This window comes from Triticum urartu, chromosome 1 (assembly GCF_003073215.2).
Source record: "Triticum urartu cultivar G1812 chromosome 1, Tu2.1, whole genome shotgun sequence".
Taxonomy (NCBI): domain Eukaryota; kingdom Viridiplantae; phylum Streptophyta; class Magnoliopsida; order Poales; family Poaceae; genus Triticum; species Triticum urartu.
In genome coordinates, this window is record NC_053022.1 from 68,694,772 (window position 1) to 68,713,402 (window position 18,631).

An 18,631-nucleotide genomic window follows, 5' to 3' on the forward strand; every position below is an offset into this window, starting at 1 on the left:
TGAAAAAACCACTAGTTTCAAGTAAAAGGGCAAGGGAAAGAAAGGGAACTTTAAGAAGAATGGCAAGCAAGTTGCCACTCCCATGAAGAAGCCCAAAGATAGACCCAAGCCTGAAACTGAGTGCTTCTACTGCAAAGGAAATGGTCACTGGAAGTGGAACTGCCTTAGATACTTGGCGGATAAGAAGGATGGCAAAGTGAACAAAGGTATATTTGATAAACATGTTATTGATGTGTACTTTACTAGTGTTTATAGCAACCCATCCATGTTTTATACTGGTTCAATTGCTAAGAGTAGTAACTCGAAACGGGAGTTGCAAAATAAACAGAGACTAGTTAAGGACGAGGTGATGATGAGAGTTGGAAGTGATTCCAAGGTTGATAAGATCAGCATCGCACACTCCCTTTACCTTTGGGATTAGTGTTGAACCTAAAATAAATGTCATTTGGTGTTTGCGTTGAGCATAAATATGATTGGATCATGTTTATTGCAATACTGTTATTCATTTAAGTCAAAGAATAATTGTTGTTCTATTTACATGAATAAAACCTTCTATGGTCATACACTCAATATAAATGGTTTATCGAATCTCGATCGTAGTAATACACATATTCATAATATTGAAGCCAAAAGATGCAAAGTTAATAATGATAGTGCAACTTATATGTGGCACTGCCGTTTAGGTCATATTAGTGTAAAGCGCATGAAGAAACTCCATGCTGATGGACTTTTGGAATCACTTAATTATGAATCACATGATGCTTGCGAACCATGCCTCATGGGCAAGATGACTAAGACTCCGTTCTCCAGAACAATGGAGCGAGCAACTGACTTATTGGAAATAATACATACTGATGTATGCGATCCGATAATTGTTGAGGCTCGCGGCGGGTATCATTATTTTCTGACCTTCACAGATGATTTGAGCAGATATGGGTATATCTACTCGATGAAACATAAGTCTGAAACATTTGAAAAGTTCAAAGAATTTCAGAGTGAAGTGGAAAATCATCGTAACAAGAAAATAAAGTTTCTATGATCTGATCGCGGAGACGAATATTTAACTTACGAGTTTGGTCTTCATATGAAACAATGTGGAATAGTTTCGCAACTCATGCCACCTGAAACACCACAGCATAATGGTGTGTCCGAACGTTGTAATCGTACTTTATTGGATATGGTGCGATCTATGATGTCTCTTACCGATTTACCACTATCGTTTTGGGGTTATGCATTAGAGACAGCTTCATTCACGTTAAATAGGGGACCATCTAAATCCGTTGAGATGACACCGTATGAACTATGGTTTGGCAAGAAACCAAAGCTATCGTTTCTTAAAGTTTGGGGTCGCGATGCTTATGTGAAAAAGTTTCAAATTGATAAGCTCGAACCCAAATCGGAGTAGCGCGTCTTCATAGGATACCCAAAACAAACTATTGGGTACACCTTCTATCACAGATCTGAAGGCAAGATATTTGTTGCTAAGAATGGATCCTTTCTAGAGATGGAGTTTCTCTCGAAAGAAGTGAGTGGGAGGAAAGTAGAACTTGATGAGGTAATTGTACCTTCTCCCGAATTGGAAAGTAGTTCATCACAGAAATCAGTTCCAGTGATTCCTACACCAGTTAGTGAGGAAGCTAATGATGATGATCATGAAACTTCAGATCATGTTACTACCAAACCTCGTAGGTCAACCAGTGTACGGTCCGCACCAGAGTGGTACGGTAATCCTGTTCTGGAAGTCATGTTACTAGACCATGACAAACCTATGAACCATGAGGAAGCGATGAGCCCAGATTCTGCAAAATGGCTTGTGGCCATGAAATCTGGGATGGGATCCATGTATGAGAACAATGTATGGACTTTGATTGACTTTCCCAATGATCAGTGAGTCATTGAGAATAAATGGATCTTCAAGAGGAAGACGGACGCTGATAGTAGTGTTACTATCTACAAAGCTCGAATTGTCGCAAAAATGTTTTCGACAAGTTCAAGGTGTTGACTACGATGAGATTTTCTCACTCGTATCGATGCTTAAAAGTCTGTCTGAATCATGTTAGCAGTTGCCGCATTTTATGTAATCTGGCAAATGGATGTCAAAACTGCATTCCTTAATGTATTTCTTAAAGAAGAGTTATATATGATGCAACCAGAAGGTTTTGTCGATCCTAAAGGTGCTAAGAAAGTGAGCAAGCTCTAGCGATCCATCTATGGACTGGTGCAACCATCTCGGAGTTGGAATATATGCTTTGATAAAGTGATCAAAGCATATGGTTTTATATAGACTTGCGATGAATCCTGTATTTACAAGAAAGTGAGTGGGAGCACTACAACATTTCTGATAAGTATATGTGAATGACATATTGTTGATCGGAAATAATGTAGAATTTTCTGGAAAGCATAAAGGAATGTTTGAAAGGAGTTTTTCAAAGAAAGACCTGGGTGAAGCTACTTACATATTGAGCATCAAGATCTATAGAGATAGATCAAGACGCTTGATATATTTTCAATGAGTACATACCTTGACAAGATTTTGAAGTAGTTCAAAATGGAACAGTCAAAGTAGGAGTTCTTGCCTGTGTTGCAAGGTGTGAAGTTGAGTAAAGACTCAAAACCCGACCACGGCATAAAATAGGAAGAGAATGAAAAGTCATTCCCTATGCCTCAGTCATAGGTTCTACAATGTATGCTATGCTGTGTACCAGACCTATTGTGTACCTCACCATAAGTTTGGTAAGAGGGTACAATAGTGATCCAGGAGTGGATCACTGGACAGCAGTCAAAAATATCCTTAGTGGAATAAGGAAATGTTTCTCGGTTATGGAGGTGACAAAGAGTTCATTGTAAAGAGTTACATCGATGCAAGCTTTGACACCGATCTAGATGACTCTAAGTCTGATCTAGATACATATTGAAAGTGAGAGCAATTAGCTAGAGTAGCTCCGTGCAAAGCATTGTAGACATAGAAAATTTGCAAAATACATACGTCTCTAAATGTGGCAGATCCGTTGACTAAATTTCTCTCACAAGCAAAACATGATCACTCTTTGGGTGTTAATCACATAGCGATGTGAACTAGATTATTGACTCTAGTAAACCCTTTGGATGTTAGTCACATGGAGATGTGAACTAATCACATAAAGATGTGAACTATTGGTGTTAAATCACATGATGATATGAACTAGATTATTGACTCTAGTGCAAGTGGGAGACTGAAGGAAATATGCCCTAGAGGCAATAATAAAGTTGGTATTTATATTTCCTTATATCATGATAAATGTTTATTATTAATGCTAGAATTGTATTAACCGGAAATTTAGTACATGTGTGAATACATAGACAAACAGAGTGTCCCTAGTATGCCTCTACTTGACTAGCTCGTTAATCAAAGATGGTTAAGTTTCCTAGCCATGGACATGTGTTGTCATTTGATAAACGGGGTCACATCATTAAAGAATGATGTGATGGACAAGACCCATATGTTAGCTTAGCATAATGATCGTTCAGTTTTATTGCTACTGCTTTCTTCATGACTTATACATGTTCCTCTCACTATGAGATTATGCAACTCTCGAATATCGGAGGAACACCTTGTGTGCTATCAAACGTCACAACGTAACTGGGTGATTATAAAGATTCTCTACAGGTGTCTCCAATGGTATTTGTTGAGTTGGCACAGATCGAGATTAGGATTTGTCACTCCATCTATCGGAAAGGTATCTCTGGGCCCTCTCGGTAATGTACATCACTATGAGCCTTGCAAGCAATGTGACTAATGAGTTAGTTGCGGGATGATGCATTACGGAATGAGTAATAGACTTGCCGGTAACGAGATTGAACTAGGTGTGATGATACCAACGATCGAATCTCGGGCAAGTAACATACCGATGACAAAGGGAACAACGTGTGTTGTTATGTGGTTTCACCGATAAAGATCTTCGTAGAATATGTAGGAGCCAATATGAGCATCCAGGTTCCGCTATTGGTTATTGACCGGAGATGTGTCTCGGTCATGTCTACATAGTTCTCGAACCTGTAGGGTCCGCACGCTTAACGTTCGATGATGATTTGTATTATGAGTTATGTGATTTGATGTACCGAAGGTTGTTCGGACTCCCGGATGAGATCACAGACATGACGAGGAGTCTCGAAATGGTCGAGATGTAAAGATCGATATATTGGAAGGCTATATTCGGACATCGGAAAGGTTCCGAGTGATTCAGGTATTTTTCGGAGTACCGGAGAGTTACGTGAATTCGCCTGGGAAGTAATGGGCCTTAATGGGCCATACGGGAAAGGAGAGAAGGGCCTCAAGGGGTGGCTGCGCATCCCCCCCAATGGGCTGGTCCGAATTGGACTAGGGAGGGGGGCGGCGCGCGCTAGCTGGGTAGGTCCCCGATGCGATGCGGGGAGGCAGCGAACGAGGGCGCAGTAAATAGCGGAAGCTTCGCCCCTCTTCCCAAGCTCGTAGGAGTTTTACAACAGCTAGGTTTGCCATGGGTGCTCTCTCTTCTCACGAATGGCAGAGGATTTGGATGCGTGCTTGGGGGGCTTACATCCATGGAAGGGACCTGGAGGTAGGAGATGAGGTTCAGGGCAAATTATGTGGTTGTGCTCTTTTCATTTGGGATAAGAATGGTAGAGTGGCTGTGGGTCCTCACGCTCATGTTACGTCGAGGTACTGCAGAAAAAAGAACTGCAAAATCCGATTCAATTTTTCATAATCGATTAGTTAACATGGCGGTTAACTATATCCCCATTTCCCTCTTCTTTGAGACCAGGATTCCTTGTGTAATTTCATTCAAGTCTTAAATGAAATGATCTAGTTGAAATCTTAAAGTGTGGTAGCAAGAACTATATATAGTTTTTTCTACGACTATGTAGGCACGTGTCGCACAGTTGAATTGGATTTTGCAACACGGTCCTGTTGTAAAGCTCATGCGTATAGTAAGAGTTGTTGTGTGCCGCACGATTAAAAGTTAATCAGATGGCTGCAGAGGCGGTCGACGCACGTCAGCGATCAGGCAGATGATACCAAGCATTTTTCTAAAAATAATATACAAACGCAAATCCAATAATTTAGAGGAAAAACTTATTTTTCTTTCCAAGTTTATTAATATCCTTCCACGTGCTATTGCCATTACAGTTACCCACTGGTGCGCGTACATATGTTTCTCTCACGAAACGTTAAACACGCTTAAGGCACGACAGGCCTAATTATTAGTAGAGAGTAGTTAGTTCTATGTGATGGTCACCGAGATGAGGCCGTCGGATTCTTCGTCCACGACGTCCCCGAACCGGACAACCCTGACGGCCAGGCTCTCCGCTGGCCCCGACGCCGCCGGCGAGATGGCGTGGTGCACCGACGGCCTGGAGACGAGATTGTAAGCCTGGATCCTGTCCACTTTGGTCACCCGCACAGCTTCGTCCACGACGTCCACTACCCGGACAACACTGACGGCCAGGTTCTCCGCCGGCCCCGAAGTCGCCGGCGCGATGGCGTGATGCACCGACGGCCTGGAGACGAGGTTGTAAGCCTGGATCCTGTCCACTTTCGTCACCCGCACAGCTCCATCGACGGGAAGCTCAGTGCCCGTGCTGGTGCTCGCAGCCACCGTCTTGCCCCTGCCGCCGCCACCTCCGCTGCGCCGGAACATTCTCGAACTTTCCCTCTCCTGGGTGGATACAAAGTTATCTAACTAGCTGGAGCTAGATCTGTTTGTAGCGAGAGGAGTGCGTGGTTTCACTGAGCTCGGTTTTGGTGGTCATTTATAGGCTCCATCGTAGCTTAGCTATGAGAGGTGTGTTTTCGCGGGACTCCCTCTGGAGATGCTTAATTCCACACTGACGTGAGTGCAGTCATATTCGTGAGCTGCTTTAGTTTGGAATAGAAGCAAATGAAACATGGATATAATGCAGGTGATAGTTATCTCAAATGTTCGGTCGTTTGGAAATAATAATATCGTTCTCCCGGGCGAATTCGCACCCGATGCTCGAGAGTGGGGGAAGGCATCTCGACCAAATCATGCTCTCTTGGTATCGATGTCAGTAGCTAGATGCCTAGATCACACTATAGCTTTAGTAGCTGTCGAACATTTGGACATGCTAGCAGATCAATAAAAGAATCAAGATACTTATGAAGTGTTTTACACGTATATGTCATGGACTCATGGTGGACCTCATGGTAAGCAATTCGTAACAGCTTTGATGAAACTGGAAGAGCGATGAATAAGCATCTCGAATAACTTAGGCAGGCTCTCAAGAAGAAAATATCATGCAAAGATGCTTCAAGTGATGGGTCGAGTTACATTGGTGGGGCATAATAATTATTGCTCGATGAAAATGCAAAGTGGTGGTGTACTGGTGTTGTGGTTTCACTTGTTAGGCCGGCTTGGTTTACTTTGTTCGGTTTATTGCACGACCACATGAGTCAGGTGGGCGCATGACATTGCTTAATTAAGCTTGTAGTAATATATTTGGTTGACTTCGGTAATTATTGATCGGTTTTGCTAAAACACATCTAGATGTGTCTTAAGTATTAAATATTTAGGTTACTCGTTAAACATTAAAAAAACTAAAAAGTGATTAATGCAGAAAAGAACTTTAGGTAGCCCCAAGCTCACATGGGACGACATGGGAAGTGGGTAAAAAAGATGTCGCATTAACGAAGGTGTTCCATGATTATGGAGGCTATCAATATGACGGCTTTACTAGACCCGTGGGTCCCATGAAGCCAGTTTTCAAAAAGGATTAGAATTTGGATTGATCAAATTAAAAGCTAACAAATAAGCAACCAATTAATATGAGCAAAATGATGATCAAGGATGAGATGCCACATGTCCTACTACGTCCTGCGAAATTTGGTGGCAACTAATTGTGGGTTACCCCTAGCTAGCACATCAAGCAGATACTTCTAAAACACACACGAGGCTCGGGAATACGACACGTGGAAGACCCACGAAGCAACACATGGAGACACTGCATGGCACAAGGGGGATGGGTGCAGCTGGAATTATTCACTCTTGTTAGAAGCGTGCATCCTCTATTGGAAGCGAGACGTTGCGTCGTTTCTCGGAGCGCCACCATAACGCCCTCACCCTTCTCTCGCCGCTCACTCTCCCCTCTCTCCACTCCCACACCAGCGGCGGCGAGCACAAAATCTAGATGGCAAGCAGCGGCTACAAGCATCAGAGTGAAGCTCTGGATAGCGAGCACCGATTTCATCACCACAACGATAGGCATCAGTCAATGGAGGTAAGCCATCTACCCCCAATGGCATCAATTTACCATGCATGCGTTTGGTTTTCGATTTATGCATCGAATCTAGCCATCGATTTTGATTTAGGACTCGATTTAGCCATACCCAATTAGGGATTTGAGTGGTTCTAATAGGATTGAGTAAGATTTTCACTGGGGGAGGGGGGTAAATCGAGTTTACATCCATTCAAATCCAACCCAACAAGCAGTAGAGCCTAGCCGAGGTGAGCCTAGAGGTGCCTAGAGTGGTGGTAGCCTTGGTGCTTCTAACCGTCGAGATCCAAGGGCATTTTACGACATCCTAGCTGAGGAGTCGTGGCCACCATCTCCACCACTTTGTCATTACTAGCATCCTCCATCTCGATCGATTCGACATTGCCAGCATCCACCATCTCCTCCCCCCCCTCCTCGTCCAAAACAATGGTGGCCCATGCCACCGTGCTGGCTGCCTGGCCAGCAGGAGCCCTGACAGACCTGTACTTGGCCCATCTAGCTCTCTGACCTGGAGCGGACGACTCGGTGTCAATCATCGCCCACAATAGTATGTCCACTATGTCCTGCAAGTGCACAGGGTTATGTAGCAATCTCATGATAAGTAAGGTTTGTTGATCCCACATGGAGCAGAAAGGATGACACCACAATCCCCGCAGTTGTGTTGTCTGCGCAACTACACTCACACCCAAATTGAAGTTTGGAAATAGTTAACTTAAGTAGGTTGCCAGGGGAAACGACAAAGAGAGAATTAAACTAAGGTACTAGAGAGAACGGAAAATAAATGCTAAACTAAACGGAGAAAATAAACTATGAAAGGTATGTGATGTTTTAGATGAGGTTGCTAGCATATAGGTACGAACTCTTTCGGCTCCGGCATGGAATGGAGTTAAGCTTTACGACTATACTATGCGGTGGCTAAGTCAATATGTGCATTATAGGATACGACAATCTACTGATGGTGGGTGGTCCCTCACATAACGTTATCCCTCAAGACGCGCTATACTGAGATAACTCATTCGTCCTACTTCTTGTCACATACCTGCAGTGGCTAACGTAAAGATATTAAGGTCACGATGACCGGACGAAGGCAATAAGTTCTATGGACAACCCTCCTCCTAGAATAATTGTGTTCCCATTAAGATGTTTGCACCTGTCGTGTCGCAGGTCTGTCGTTTTCCACAACCATCTATCAACTTCATGTGTGGCCTAAGAGTTGAACATCTCCAACTACGTCAATGGATTGAACGCCTCCAATCACTAAACTACCATAGAGGTAATAAGCAACACAAAACAACACACATAAATAGACTATAAACATATCGAATGACCACTTACTAATCGACTGACCCATAGCCAACAATTACTCGAATAACATCACATAAAAGGGGGTTCAAGAGTTGTTACAACCCATTATGGAGAACGTGGTGGAGGAGGAAGAAGGGGTGTAGATAGTGTTGATGGCGGTGCTGCGGTAGATGGTGGTGGTGATGGCGCGGTGGAGGCGGCCCATGGCTGCGCCCCACCAGTGGTGGCTCCCTTCCAGTCTCCCTCTTGGTTGCAACAATGGTGTTCTTAATGTGGACAGTGGATGGACATGGAGATCAATGATTAATGAGGCAGTGTTGATGATGGAGCCGATGGCTAGGGTTGATGGTGTTTATATAAAAGCTCTCCCATAGCCTCCTCCGTTGATGTAGCGTCTCCCCTTTGATCCAAGGGTTCTAGGTGAGCCTTATCCTCTCCCAAAACATCCCTTCAAAGCCATGGAAGTCGTAGGAATAAACAGGGACAAAATCAGTGAACAATTTCATCTAGAGATGCAACTTTCGGGCCTGATTTCCTTCCACACGACCGAGCGTACGACCATCTATGGTCGTATGAAACATCGTCTTTTGTACTGGCCCTCATCGATAAATCGGACGCCATTTCTTCATATGAACTCAGAATTTGACATTTTTTGGCTCGTTGGATTCGTATGAATGACCCAAATCCATTTCTGGTATTAGATCTTGGTTTTAAGAACTTTGGAAAGATGGCCTTTTCACTCTCTAAAACGGCTAAGTGTGGGCCTGGATTCCCACCGTTTGAACTCCTTTCATCGTGCTAAGTGCATGGGAAGTCCGCATCACCTACAAGACACACAAAGATAAATAAAACTAATAAAAACTAACAAGTAATTAAGATTATGCAATGCTCTAGGTGAAAAGGATAAAAATTGCAAAGAATGCATATGGACATGTAATTGGCTCAATGAGACAAGATATTACTTGATATACGGAGATAATGTGCAACAAATGAGCTATAAAAATGCGTAAAATATAGAGTCATCATCCACTCATAGTGCCTTTGGCTGGGTTAGGTATCAACCTCTTCTTCTTCCGCTTCGTCGCTTTCAATAGCACAACGCATGCCTCTTTATGCAGCTCGTCCACACTCTTAAATTGAGAGCACACCTCACACATGGCCACCGACACTACTAGGGAAAACCCTAGTAGTAGCGCGGGTTTAATGCCCACTAGTAGCGCGGCAGCCGCGCTACCAATAAGGCGCTACAAGTATTACTTAGCTGTAGCGCGTGCGAAAAGCGCTACTGCTAAGACATAGCGGCAACGCTTGTTCTATCCCACGCTGCTGCTAATCCAGCTAGTTGTAGCGTGTTTACTATCCATCGCTACTAGTACTTTTTTTTCATTTTTAGTGTATTTATATGCCGTTATATAAATTTTGGTACAATACCAATTATGAGGTTTATATCATTATGTACATAACAGTGTGTCAAATGAAGGTGGATTAGGTTCAAGTGAAGGCAATATGTGATGCATGTCAAAAGTATACTACTAATCCAAACTTGATCTAGTTTGGACTAGTAGTACTTTCGATGTGCACCACATGTTGTCTCCACTTGAATCTAATCCGCCAGCACAAGCTATTTAATCATCATCATAGTCATTACCACCAACAGTATTTATTTAATCACCATAGTCATAGTATAGCACATCATCATCTTCAAACTCATTCTAGCTAGCTAATCACCACCAACACTAGATGCGGTAGCTATCTAATCACCACCAACGCTAGCTAAAAATAATCATCATAGTCATTACCACCAACACTAGCTATTTAATCATCATAGTCATAGTGTAGCACATCATCATCTTCAAACTCATTTCTAGCTAGCTAATCACTCATGCTGCTCTCTCTCAGATAAAATAACATAAAACATGTGTAGCTCTCCTCCTTCATCAAGTTGAAGCATGCAGATGAACCTGTCTCCTAATCGTGGGCTGCGCTTCTGATTGATGCCTCCTAGTACTTCTCTGCGCTCCTCCATCACAAATTTGGTCCAGTCTTTCACTATTAAGACTTTCTCGCTCTTAGAAATCTTGAATGCACTAAAGTGCATTGTAGGATATCTTGTCCGTAAGCTAACAATACTCATGGTACCATTAGTCTCGATCCCATGAGGCACAATATTCATCGGGAGTCCCTGTTAAAGAACATTGTATAGTAATATACTTAGCAATGAAGTTTAGCTTAAAAATAATGTATGCAAAAGATGCACTGAGGACAAATAGTAAAAATCTTACCATCTTTCCTAAATAGATGTGACCGTAGTTCATTACGAACACTATTGGTCGCACGTTTTCAGTACTAACATTTCTAAGTGCAGGAAGAAAATTTGTTCAGCTCCGGGACAGTAGTAGGTCCTGTCTACCAAGCGCTGGACATGTTTGCTTGAACCGAAATAAGCTGACAATAGAAATTAGTTGTCAACTATTTTTGAATAAACAATATTAAAGACATAAATATGGTTGAGAAACTCACATAATGGTATAACTGGAGGCATCTGCACATCGGCCCAGATGTCGGTATTATCTTCAATATCATCTTCCGGACAAATATCAAAGGTGATAACCATATCAGGCTCAAATGCATAAGTCTTGCATAGTGCTAGTCAAGTTTTGCATCCAAAAAGGTGTAGTCATCTGCGTTGTATAATTTTGCGTGGAAAATATAATCATGCTCGGTCTTCAAGTAAACTTTCTTTACCTCCATAGTACGACTGAAACATATCTTATCCAAGACAAAAACTCTTGCATGGCAGGGGATACGCTAGTAGAATAGTAAAAAAATTATAAGTTGAAGCAAATGAAGCAGATGTCATGCTTAATTACGAAAAAAGACTTGTCGTTGTGACTTACTGTATCCACTTCGAAGTTCACGTCCATCTTGATGTTGAAGCATCTATCATCATCTAGGAAGATTCCGTCGCACAGGCCGCACTCATCTTCGTAGTATTTGCAAATACCAAAATCCTTTTAGTTGTCAGACATTTCCTATGTTCATAGTTGAAACATTAATTGAAAATTGATCGAAGATAACTCCAGGATACTCAAAATATCTTATAGGACTCATATTGACATGAGCATTCAATAAGCAAAACCAAATCATAAAATAAATAAGTATTCAAATTAGCATGCATTGAATAAGCAAAAGTAACGATCACTAATACATCCCGAATAGTATCATACATATAACATCACTAATACAACTAAAACCCTAGCGCACGACGGGTATCGGCGCGGGCGGTGGACACCCAAAGAGAAGGAACGATCACAGGATCATAGCTCCAATGAGATCCCTGGAGAACCTGCCAGGTATTGGAGAACTTGTGCTCCAACTCAAACAAGTAGCGACGAACGTGCGCGTCCTCCTCACTGACACGATGACGCACCACCTCCGCGGGGTCCTCGAGCCTCTGGACCGTCACTGGCCCACGCGACCGCCACCAAAGAAGGTTCGGGTCAACGACAGGCTGGCTCCTCACCAACCTGCACCCCCCGGTAGGTAGCGCCTCCTAGTACCACCCCGGCGGAGCCCAGTCCCGGACATGGCCCATCTGGTGACGCAGGTGTCCTCCGCCGACTCGACGACGAGGATGCGGGATAGGCATCGTCAACATCGATGCACGAAAAATTGCTTTAACTAAAAAAATAACAACAAATGTGACATGTTCAACTAGTTCTATTAACTCAACTAGTTCTTATGATTAAATCTAGTCAATTAATTCTATACCTAATAAAATGAATAATGACATAAAAAAGGCCTATGCTTTGCAGGAACGTTGACTCCTTCCCGGTGCGGCAAATCCCGGGCACTCGATATGTCCTAGTTTGTAGCACAAGTCATGCCAAAATTCACGGAAAATTTTGGCATGACTTTTGCTGAAAAGTGGGCAAATCGAGAACCTGAAATTTGCCTGAATGGAAATGAATCAACATTCCGGCAAAACATAGGCCACTCGGCTTCATTTCCTGGAAACAACAAAGCCACTTGGGCACAATCAAACCACTTCAATAATGAAATATGCAAATGAACATCAATGACATATATCATATAACAACAATATGCAAATGAAATTACTGTTTAGGCATTTTCATAAAAATTTGCCCTAGCTAATTGCCTAAAAAATTGCTAATCATTTTTTCTAAATGCAAAAAAATGCCTACTACCCTAAACAAATCTAGGGTTCATATGAACACCTAGGGTTCATATGAACACCTAGGGTTCATATGAACATCAACACAGCATCAACACATATATAAATTGCCCTAGCAGAGAGAGAGAGAGAGGAGGGTAGGGGAGAGGAGAGGCAGAGCCTTACGGTGACTGTGGCGAGGGAGGGGCAGGCGGCGTCGAGGTCGGGGTCGGGGCTCGGGAGCGCGGCGAAGGGCGACGTCGAGGTCGGGGTCGGGGGCAGCGTCGAGGTCGGGGTCGGGGGCGGCGTCGAATCCGGGGTCGGGGGCGGCGTTGAGGCGGGAGAGCGACGGGAGAGCGCTCGGCAGCCGACGGGCGACGGCGGCGGCAACAGCGGAGGAGTTGCGATTTGGGGGAAGTGGCCGTTGGGAAAAACGAATCAAGCGGTTTAGTCAGAAGTAGCAGTAGCGCGTTCCAGGAAGTGCGCTGCTGCTAACACAGCTACAGCGCGTTCCTGGATACGCGCTACTGCTATACCATTCTCTTTTCCCCCCTTTTTCATTTATTTTTCTTAACATTTTATTTTTTTTCCTTTCACCTTTTTGTATTTCTTTCATTTTCATTTACTTTTCTATTTGCTTTCCATTTAATTTTATTTACTTTAGCAGTAGCGCCTCTCAGCGTAAACGCGCTGCTACAAAGCAAATAGCGGTAGCGCGGTTCGGCGAAGATCGCTACTACTATGTGCAGCCCATCGGCTAAGCCGTGGGAATTTTAGTAGTAGCGCTTTTGTACGCGGGCGCACTACTGCTATAATTGTATCTCTAGCGCCGTTTACAACACCGCGCTGCTGCTAATTAGCACATGCGTTTGTTTTTAGCCCGCGCTACTGCTAATGTTCTGTGTATAAGGTTTTCCCTAGTAGTGCGAGAGAGCACCCAAGGATGATGCCCTCCATCTAGGACCGTTGGGGAAAGGATTCATGGCGGTGTAGTGGTGAGAGAGAGAGAGAGTTGTGGGAGAGAGAGAGATGGGTTGAAGATGTAGTGCGATGGAAGATAAATAGGGGCTTTGAAGGTTCAAGCGGTAGGTAGGTGAGTGCTATGAATGAACGTTGAAGATGAAGTGTAGTAGATTTTCTAAATACCTCCATTGTTGCTATTCATATGTGGATTACATTTTGTCCCTCCATTCACCTCACGTTCATATGTTCGATGCAGATCGACAATGGTGCTTCGGGGGCCAAGGGCAAGGAGGTAGTGGCCGACAAGAAGGGTAAGGCGGTGGTGGAGCTCGGCAGCGCCCCCAAGGGGGCGAAGAACTACGGCCATCTCCATGAGTGCGGTGGCACAAGCCACTTTTGCAAGGTCATCCTTGCACCCATGTTGGAGTGTCTGTTGATGCCAGTTGAGTTCACCAAGCACTTGACCACCCGTACGTGCTGAGGATGAACATCAGCTGCGCCTGGAGGGTGATGGTTCGAATGATCAACGGCAGGGCTCACCAAGGGTTGGGCCCCTTCGTTGTTGCTCACCAGACTAGGATCGGGTACCTCTGCACCTTCAATTTGGCGACTCCCAAAACCGTGAAGATGGTCTTCAACGGCGACGACATCGAGGTGGTGACTAAGTGCAAGAGGCACGAGGAGGCATTTCTCATGGATTGTTAGCAAGTTATCCCTGCACCTTTAAGACTTTTGCGTAGTATGTTAAAGACTTTGCCGCAATTGTTTGTCGTTTAACTACATGTGACTGTGTGTTTAAGACTGGTTTATGGGTTTATGTTATGCTTGTTTATCTATAGTGTGCATGTGTGTGTTTTGGTAACCTCACCACTCCAACAAGAGGTTACCAGATCACATGTGTTGCACATAACCAAACAACAACACTCTGCATCTGCCTAGAACATGGTTTTTTGCCTGTTTTCACTCAGCATGGCTGAGTCTTGCCACAGATGCAAAGTGCCCAAAATCCATGCAGTCCACCAAACGCGCCCTAGGAATCAGTGTGAAAGTCAAACAAAAAAATTTGGGCAGGAATGCAAAGATTTGATAGCACTGTATTATCATGTACCATTGTTTGCCACCGGGGGAATGCTGGATATACATTGAATAATGAGTACTATGTGCAGAACAAATAAAATTATGGGGAGAATCCTTAATTTAAATTTTGAGAATTGTATTTCTTTCCACAAGGAAAAAAATACTACTACTTGAATTGGGCAGTAAAATCAAAATTATATATAGATAATGCTGTATAACTATAAAAAGAAGCATTTACAGGTAAGATCACAAGGTTTCGTTCTTCATATCAAGCCAAAGAAGAAGCCTTCGAGGGCGCCCAAGATGCCTAGCCTGCTGGGCAGGCTCCTCGCTTTCGTACACAAATCCACTCTTGATGTACAGCTTTTGTGCCGCCTCGTTGTTGATGGCAACATGGACATACAAATCCGTTATGCCTGCAAATATTTGTGTTCATATCCATCATGAGAAATTGCATTAAGGGGCAAGAATTTCAAAGGGGTTAAGAAGTGAAGTAATTGCCATACTTCTGTCGGTCCGCAAAAGCTGCTGCACAACAATCATATGATTCAACTAAACCGGAATAGATCATATATCTTGAGTAGCAACATATGGTTGTACAGTTATCAGATAATGGTGAAAGAACAAGTTTGATAATAGATGTTTCGACCTGAATATAAGAAGCACGTTTTCGTACAATCGAAAACTCAATCTATCAGTATATATTGTCATGTTGCAGGTAATCTAACTACCAAGTACCAACAAAGGATAGGTCTAAAATCAGCTAGATACGTAAAAACCACGTTAATGAAACTAAATGAAATGAACCCACCCCATTGACGAGCAAGCTTCTTAGACTTGTCAACCAATGCATAGCCCAGTCCGCATCTTTGGAGCTCCTTGGCAACACATACATTGCTCAGATATGCCCGTGTATGGCTTGATTCAGTTACCTATTAATACAGATCAAATATTACAAAAAGAATATCTTTGAAAAAGCACAACAAAAGGATTTAAAGTAAATTAAAATAAGCATTTTGCATCTTGTTTGTACCAATATAATTAAATAGATACAGGAATAGATAAGGATATTTGACATGGCAACTACTGCTTTATAAAAATCATCATTTAATACAAATTTAGACAATAGAACTGCAAATGGTATCGAACCAACTATTCCAGAATTTCAGTTGTATCCAGTAAACCCTCACTCTGTTGGAAACTTACCCCTGGCCTCTTTCCAGTCAGTTCATCTGGTAGCCAGAGGCACTGATTCAGGTCTAAACTACCAACTACTATTCTCTCTTCCCCATCTTCAACAAACTGCATATGTCAGAATTCAGAGGTTAAACTCTAACATTGACAGATTATTCTTTCTAGAAATGAATATAATCAACCATAGACATGAACACATGCACATCGGAAAATTATACAGGAACCAAGACAGGCTAAGTGCATTTTATTTTTTGGATGAGCAAAGGAAGTTGTATCTAGAAGAACAGGACATATTAGCATTTTATGCTTTCTGCACGACAAAGTGAGATCATAAGATGAATCAAAGTGAGCCAAGGAAAAATGCACTTTGCAATTATCATTCTTATTTAGGTTTTATGTCCAAGTGGAACATAGAAGAATGTCAGGGTTCTGCAACCCAGATTTCTGTGGTCTTGCTAGAAAATTTGGAACAGAACAGAGCTGAAATAAGTGCCTATTCAAGGGCATCGCGTCTATACTATCATTATACCTTGCATGTTGAACAAAGCTCCTCTGCTGACATCAACGATGGCAACAGTGGCACTGTCCCATTTATACAAGAGACTCTCCGAAAATTAATCATATTCCCAGAAATCCGATTTTGTAATGCTTCATATTCCCTCTCTGCCAGACCTTTCCTGTGATCCTAATAGAACTTGACAATAAGTAAAGTTAAATTATTAATGCATCAATATTATGGTTCACTGAAGCATTCAGAGGAATGAAAAAGGAAGTGGAAAGTATAGAAGGAAAACACATATATTATAAAGATAGAAGGAAAGCTTTTCTTGAACAAGGTTGCGCCATTTTGCAACTAGGTAAGTTGTCTATGCTAACTTTGGAATTTACTTGGCCAGAAAGCAGTGAATTCAACAAACTTAAAGTAGTATGAACTATAAGAATAAAGACAGTCAACACCACATTTTTGCCTGCGGAGGAAAAACATGGAAATATCTGAATGAATTAGCTTTCACAACCTTATTCCATTCATCGCCTATTTTAAAAGATTATCACTGAAACTATTGATACCTTGTTACTCCTAAATTCTCTCTCACAACCTGCAACATTTTTTTTTCTATGCAAAGGATGTTCCCGATCGGTTATACTAGTAGTAGCCTTTATATACAGAACTGAAAGGAAAAACAAACAGTACAGTAGCAAAATTCAAACTGTCCATTATAATCACAAACCGATCCATCTACATCAACTTCCGAAGTATAGTCATCTACGAGGCCCGGATTAATTTTGCGCGTTTGCAGAAAGAGGTCGATTCGGCACACTATCGTTCACCGAATCTTGCCACATTTTCGTTTCCAAGCGAAAACCCAGATCTTAGGTTGCCTCCTCGGCTATTAATTAGTAGTACAGTATATTTTTCTGAAAGCTAAGAGAGCTCACATAGCAAACAAGCAGGAAAGAGATGGATCACCTCGGCGCCGACAGTGTCGCGGGCGTACTCGTAGAAGGTGCGAACGCGGAGGCACACGGCGGCGTGGAGCTCATCGAGCGTGACAAACTCTCGGATGGACACCGCGCCGGCGCGGTCCTCTAGCAGCAGCGGCGCGCCAGCGTCAACGGCCGCTGGAGCGGAGGCGCGGCACCGGAGGCTCGGGATAGCGAGGCTGCAGCTGCGAGGGACGGCGCGGAGAGTTGTGTGGCGGGATGTTGGGGCAGCTGGAGGGGGAAAGGGCGGCAGCAGCCGCGACGGCGACGCCGACGCCATGGATCGGCCTTGGGCGGCTGTTGGTTGGTTGGTTGGGAAATGGAGTTGTTTCCGCCACAGCTGCCTGCCAGTGCGCCCGAGTCGATGCGTCGACACAAGATGGAACGGTTTACGGGTACCCGTTACTCTATCCGACGGGTAATTACCCATTGGGGAACGGGTTTGGGTTAAATTTAGTACCCACGAATAAGGGTGTGTCTGGTTGTATGCAGTGAAATGTCATGAGTTGGACCCGTTCCCAAATAGGTCAACGCTAGGCGCGAGTCGGCTGTAGCGCGAGAACTAATCAGCCGCCTATATCATCGTCCGATGCGACACACCTAAACTGTTTGATCTTGTTCCTTCTCCCCTACTCCCTTCTAGCTCCGTCGTGTGACATAACTCCTCATCACGGCAACTGCGACGCCGCTCGAGAAACTTATCGACCTCTCTCGTAGCAAGCTTCGGTGCCCCTCGCCGCTTGCCTCACAACATGCATGGACGCCCTCGCACCACCGTTGGCCTCATAGCAAGCGTCAGCGCCCCTCTCGCGGCATGGACAGTCGTCGTCGTAGCATGCAAGAGGTATGCTGCCGTCATATAGCCACCCTCATGTTGAGCTCGCCATTGGTGGACGGCTTTGCATCAACCCCTTGCAACACCCTGGAATCACCTACGCACCCAATGGGGTCGCCTGCCCTTGCAGCATGTCGGCGAGCAGCTCTCCTGGCAACATAGGCGGCGACTCGTTGAATCACCAGAGCCCGCCACCCTATTGCATCATCGATGTCTGATGGTTGCTCCGTTGTGCGGCATCGGTCATTTGCAGCAGTAACCTACGACGACCCCTTTGCTACATTGCTGGCGTCATTTGTCGCTTGTAGCCTCGGCGGTGGCGCATCCTTCTCCCCTTTTCGCAACATCCC

At 43.7% G+C, this 18,631-nt stretch overlaps 2 protein-coding genes across 2 annotated transcripts; both read right to left on the reverse strand.

Moving 5' to 3' along the window:
- Positions 1-5,078: 5,078 nt before the first annotated feature.
- LOC125508541 lies at positions 5,079-5,759 on the reverse strand. The gene has a single exon (XM_048673311.1). It carries the CDS (start codon positions 5,655-5,657, stop codon positions 5,241-5,243), a length of 417 nt encoding a protein of 138 aa, XP_048529268.1. The 5' UTR covers positions 5,658-5,759; the 3' UTR covers positions 5,079-5,240.
- Positions 5,760-14,767: 9,008 nt separating this feature from the next.
- Positions 14,768-17,806, reverse strand: LOC125548032. Its single transcript, XM_048711735.1, has 5 exons — positions 17,433-17,806; positions 16,494-16,649; positions 15,977-16,072; positions 15,582-15,702; positions 14,768-15,186 (listed from the first exon to the last, which is right to left on the reverse strand). Exons 1-5 carry the CDS (start codon positions 17,724-17,726, stop codon positions 15,017-15,019), a joined length of 837 nt encoding a protein of 278 aa, XP_048567692.1. The 5' UTR covers positions 17,727-17,806; the 3' UTR covers positions 14,768-15,016.
- Positions 17,807-18,631: the final 825 nt, after the last annotated feature.

Bases quoted from the DNA above. Each gene is read 5' to 3' on its own strand.
- LOC125548032 (XM_048711735.1), bottom strand. From the start codon at position 17,726: ATGGCGTCGGCGTCGCCGTCGCGGCTGCTGCCGCCCTTTCCCCCTCCA. The intron at 16,073-16,493 runs GTATAATGATAG...TGACATATGCAG, and splicing joins AGCTTTGTTCAACATGCAAG to TTTGTTGAAGATGGGGAAGA. The intron at 15,703-15,976 runs GTAAGTTTCCAA...CTGTATTAATAG, and splicing joins TGACTGGAAAGAGGCCAGGG to GTAACTGAATCAAGCCATAC.
- LOC125508541 (XM_048673311.1), bottom strand. From the start codon at position 5,657: ATGTTCCGGCGCAGCGGAGGTGGCGGCGGCAGGGGCAAGACGGTGGCT.